Source organism: Lissotriton vulgaris, chromosome 11 (genome assembly GCF_964263255.1).
Source record: "Lissotriton vulgaris chromosome 11, aLisVul1.2, whole genome shotgun sequence".
In the NCBI taxonomy this organism is placed as follows: Eukaryota; Metazoa; Chordata; class Amphibia; order Caudata; family Salamandridae; genus Lissotriton; species Lissotriton vulgaris.
This window is the reverse complement of record NC_141699.1, coordinates 1,093,747,306-1,093,752,641: the sequence shown is the minus strand read 5'-3', so window position 1 is coordinate 1,093,752,641 and position 5,336 is coordinate 1,093,747,306. Positions and strand designations below refer to the sequence as shown.

General features: G+C 45.5%; 1 protein-coding gene across 1 annotated transcript; it reads right to left on the bottom strand.

The window, feature by feature from the left end:
- Positions 1 to 437: 437 nt before the first annotated feature.
- Positions 438 to 4,914, bottom strand: LOC147684211 (receptor-transporting protein 3-like). Its single transcript, XM_086944609.1, has 2 exons — positions 4,695 to 4,914; positions 438 to 1,998 (listed from the first exon to the last, which is right to left on the bottom strand). The coding sequence occupies exons 1-2, from the start codon at positions 4,835 to 4,837 to the stop codon at positions 903 to 905; spliced, it is 1,239 nt and encodes a 412-aa protein (XP_086800735.1). The 5' UTR covers positions 4,838 to 4,914; the 3' UTR covers positions 438 to 902.
- Positions 4,915 to 5,336: the final 422 nt, after the last annotated feature.

Below are 5,336 nucleotides of genomic sequence, written 5' to 3'. Positions count from 1 at the left end.
CGTACATTTTTAAAGATAATCCCCCAGAAAAAGAAGGATTTTGCTGGAAAAATGTCATGCAAATCCATTGTTTGTGGCACATTTTTGCAAAAGTGACATACTTCACCATTTCATGAAGCTGCAATATTTGTTGCCTTCATAATTCTGCGCACCCTAGCCCGGCCCATAGTCAGACGCAGGAATCGAGGGGTGCACTTATTTGAGGGTGTAAAAACATAAAATGAGTGGATGATGCAATATTCTGTCTATGTAGATATAAGCCTTACTATGGATGTAAGCGTCAGGAGAGGTAGTAAAGAATTCCTATTAAGCTGTTGGGTCCCAGATAGCTAACCTCACCTACATGTGCAACCCACTTCTCCACTCCTGTTGCACTGTAAGACCAGAGAGACTTTGTTGTTTTTCAAGTTTTGTTGCATAGTCATAAACAAGTGTAGTAAGATTTTGGGTGTGCCTTTTATTCTGGTCCTTTGTATCACGATAAACCCTTACAATTCAAAATTGTTTAACAATTTAGAAGTCTTGACAGTAAGTATGAAGATTATTTGGGCTAATTGTTGAATTTTTTCAAATGCTGTGGTTAAAGGGTCAACGGATTGGGCAAATCTCTGCAAAAGAGAAAGTGTTAAGTATTGATGAAAGATATGTGTGATCCTCAGCAGCTCTGGTGTACCTGAGGTCAGTGTGCTTCATGAATGGTGGCAAAATACATTGGAATATTTGATTATAGTGAAGACTTACTTTAATACTTTATGAACATTGACTAAAATGAAATAACTGGCCAACAGTGACATCACTGTCATTTTTGACATTGAAGTCCAACACTTTGCGCTGTTGAGTTGTGTGTTGTCCGTGCTGTACCGCAGACTCCATCTTAAGCGCCAGGTATTGTGATATACGAGTCAGATTCCTTGTAGAAGGAGCAGCAGATCATGAATGTGATGGACGCGGACAGCGGGAACCACTTGAGGCCGCGGATGCTCCGTGTGACCCCTGAACCGCCTAAACAACCACCATAACATGGACCCCACTCCAAATACAAGAACCGTCCATCTGAGGAAGGCCCCTTTTGGCCTTGGCGTTTTTGCCGAAACGTGTTTAAGGTTTACCCCATCCGAAGCATTATCTGGCTGCAGCGCCAAGACAGGGCTGGTATGCTCTAAGTTATCCGAAGCACTATCTGACGGTGTTTCCCAGAATAGTCCATAAGCAGCATTAAATGGTCCAGCAATCTCGCGGAAAGATTCAGAAGCAACCCCAAATGCAGCATTATGTGGTGAAAGGTCCTGAGGTGAGCTTGGTTGGACCATATTTGTGGCATAATCTGGTGGTATCTGCCAGACTGTTGGAGGATCTGTCCCATATGTGGCATTATCTGGCGGTATTTCCCAGATTGCTCCAGGATCTGCTCTATATGTAGTGTTATTCCAAGCGGGTCCGGGATCTACCCCATACGAAGCATTGTTGGCTGGTATCACCCATGATGCTTCAGGATTTGCCCAATTACTTGCATTGTCTGGCTGGGTTGTCCCCAAAGGGTTAGTGGTATTGAAAAGAGAATGTATTCCGCTTTGCGTTTCTCCTATAGGTGCCTCTATAGGAGGGGATGCAACAGATTGCCATGAAGATGGGGCTTCGGGGGGGTCATGGTTAGATACCCTCCAATCACAAAGTCCCTGGCGGCAGGCCTCGCAGTGCTGCTTTTCATGGGGTCCCTCCCTCCTTCCGTAGGTGATGGAAGAGAGATCGTGGTCATCGGCACCCAGTTCTCCGTAGCAAGTCTTCCGTATCCTTCTCATCAGCTTGCCTACAACATTGTCAATTACCTCAGGGGTGAACGATGGATCCTCGAAGCAGCCGGTGGAGCAGCGCTTGCACTCTTGCCGGAAGACTCGCATTTTGACCAGACCTTGGCCGTCCAGCCAGTTCAGCTTCAGCTGGAAAAGAATATGTACATGGCCCGAGATCCACCAGCGACGACATTTTGTGCAACGGAAGCTGGAAGAAACAAGCAGAAAAGTGAGCAAAATCATGCAAGGGAGACTCAAGCTACACTACTGACTTGTTTCAATTAGAATGAAGACATCATCTTCTAGATCTTCTAAAGACATCTAGAAACTAAAAATGCACCAACATCTGAAGAACATGAGGGACATCACAGCATTGTTGAGAAGAACACCTTCTGTACCTTTGTTCCAATAGCAGTGCAGACAGGACCCAAACCTGACCTGATTCAAGCCTGAAGGCCACTTATGGTCCACAAAGTATCCCCAACTTGGAGACAGGATCCTCAAATGAAGCAGACATTTTGATAAGATTAAGACATCCCCCAAAACACTCTTGGCCCCTCGCTTAGATTTTGGCGTGCGGACCTTCAGTCCGTTGGTGGGGGGAGCAAGCACCTATGCTTCAGGGGAGAAAGACCAATGACCCAAACTTACGCCTTTTGGAAAATAAATATCTTGGCTGCAGGGGCCCCGTGCTGTGGAGACATGTCTGAACAATGGGCATGTATGTGGGTAGTATTGTAACCTTACCCCTGAATCGAATTCAATTGCATGTACCCACATTTAAAAGGTCCCTGGTGTGTTGGAAGGTTTCTCCCTGAATGTCAGGGGCATTTTATGGGTTTTCAAAGGAAAACTGTATTGATTTTTGTCGCCGTCTAAAACAGAATGTCCAAAGGGCAACTAGCAACCCCAACTGGGCTGCCCATCTCATGACATTTTCCCTGGCAACATGACCGCCATCCAGACACTACTTTCACCCTGCCCAATAATTAAGTAGAGTAAGCTGGCTGGGATTTCTGCTCTTTTTAGAAGAGGTCATGTAACCACCTCCTTCAGGCTAGACCCCTCCATCTGTGTTCCCAGCAAGTCGCGATTACGGCACTATCTATAATGGAATTATTTAAATCGCAGGCAGCGTAGGCCCATCTTGGTTTCTCTGCTTAGGGGTTCCAGGTTCCCAAAAGTCTAGCTGGGTGATTGTACCTCTCAGCTCGTGTTGCTCTTAAATTCTTTAACACCTCTTTTAAGAGCTCTTCAGACTTTGTTATGGTATCCCTTCTGGAAAAGCGTAGCTGTTTAAAAGAGCTTTTTCCTGTCTTCATGACCGACGTCAACAAGAGCGAAACACTTCTGTCTCTATGTTTCAAACCAGGGCACCTTAACACAGACGTGCACAAGGAGACTTCATCGCTCTATCGAATTGCTTTGTTCCAAGTGACCATCGCCAATCGCAGAATAAGTGCTCAAACGCACCTGAACCCTGTCCCCTACCCTGCTGGGGTGCCCTCACAACCATGTGTAGTTTGGTCACCCTGAAAAGCCAGGAAGAAGCGCTGTAGACTTGATGTATCGCACCTGTGGGTCAAATAAAGAGTTTCCTTCTTATCTAGAACCTGGTTGCTAGGCGCCCTGCTCTATCGATTATAGGTGCCAAGACTGACCCTGTGACAGCTTCTGTGGAGCAGTACAGGAAGGGGGGCTGACCCACATACCCTAGCACAATGGTTTTTAACCTGTTGACTTCTGAGGACCCCCACTGAATCATTATTGGTTCCAGGGACCCTCACTTAATCATTATTGGAACCCAAACACCCCCAGTGAATCATTATTGGCATCCGGGGACCCCGGCATAAGCATTGTCAATGATTCGAACCGCAAAACAACACACAATTATACAGTAAAACGCATTCATCAAAAAATATACAAATGATGACACCTTTCATTTAATTCACAAACCCATATAATTTTTAAAAAGTGCATTTTAATAGGAAGGTTGGAGCTTTTCTAAATTCAGTTGAGTCCGCTCATCGTCCATACTATATTCTGTTTGATGCACCTGCACCGCTCCCATGATTCAATCCGAGGATACTAATTTCATTTTTAGCCTGAAATTTCTAATTCCTTCACACTTATAGTACTTTTCAACATTTTCAATCGTACATTTAGCTTCTTTATTTATATACACTTTATTAATCTGTCAATATTATTTAATTTTCTATGTAGTTGCAGACCCCTGAGGAGGCTTCACTGACCCCCAGGGGTCCCCAGACCACAGGTTGGGAACCAATGTCCTAGCACATCACAGAGTTAGTATCTATATCTGGTCCTTCAAACATGTTACCATCCTTAGTTCCTTCTCTCGCCCGCACTCTATATCATCACCTTGGTGCACAAGTCCTTCCGGAGGAGTGAGGGAACATGCCTCCTCCCCATGGTCCCACCTTCAAGCAGCCCGACACCTGTCCAGCTCCGGGCTTCATCTCTAGATATGTCCAAAAGATGTGTAGGACCGTTGCCTGGCTGACCACACACCCTATGCCTACTGAAGGAGCATCCGTAGGGATGCAGCAGCAAATGCCCTTTCTCAAGGGATTCTCTGAATATCCTTCCAGTCTAAGGCTGTCTAAGGTTCAGTTCACAGGGGGCTATATATGTGTCAGGGGACCTCACGCACAGGTACAACAAAATCAACATGTAAACTTGTAATATAAATATAACATCATTTAAATGAATACACAACATAACTATTAACTACATTTAATAAATAGTATTTAAAGGATTGCTCCAGAATTTCTCCCATCAACGGCTTCTTCCATCACCACCACCACTACTACCACCTCCACCCGTCCAGGTCCTCTTCAGCCACAAATGTTTGGTTCAAAGGTGTGAGAATGACAGCCTTACCTGCCACATGTTTTCACAGTGTATTTTTTCCACCCTGAGCCCTGCTCCAGGTGGTTATCTAGCTTCAGCATCCAGGTGTCGCCTTGTTCCAGTTCTTCGGCTCTGATATAAAATAAGGTGTACCAAGTCTCATCCAGTTCCATGTCTGCGACTTTGCGGCTTGGGGAGCTCAACACTACTCCTGGTGCAATCCTCGTCCACAAGAACAAACCTGCACTATTGCGATGCAGCTAAAAAGCACATTTGGTTTGCACTATGATAAGAAACTTGATTCCTGTCTTTGGCATTGTGCCTATCTCTGTAATGCCAACCTTTGGCACCTGTTGAGATACACATCTCTTCTTGTGACTTCCTCATCGTTGGTTACGTACTTGCTGTGTTGTTTAGTTAGAGACCGCTTTATTGTAGGTAACTTTGTGCCATTGGGTTTCTCCATTGCCTTGTGTTTGTTTTGTTCACCCTAAGTTGGCAGGGTGTGCCCAGACGTGGGTGCCTTGCTCACTTTGCCACTGGATTCAAGCTGGCCTGGCTGATGACGGCGGATTAGCCAGAAACCGGTCCTGTGATGCTTCTTTCCAGTTCAGGGAAGACATGGCTTGGCAGTTTTGGCTGGACTGTTCCCATGAGGCACAGGATCAGGCT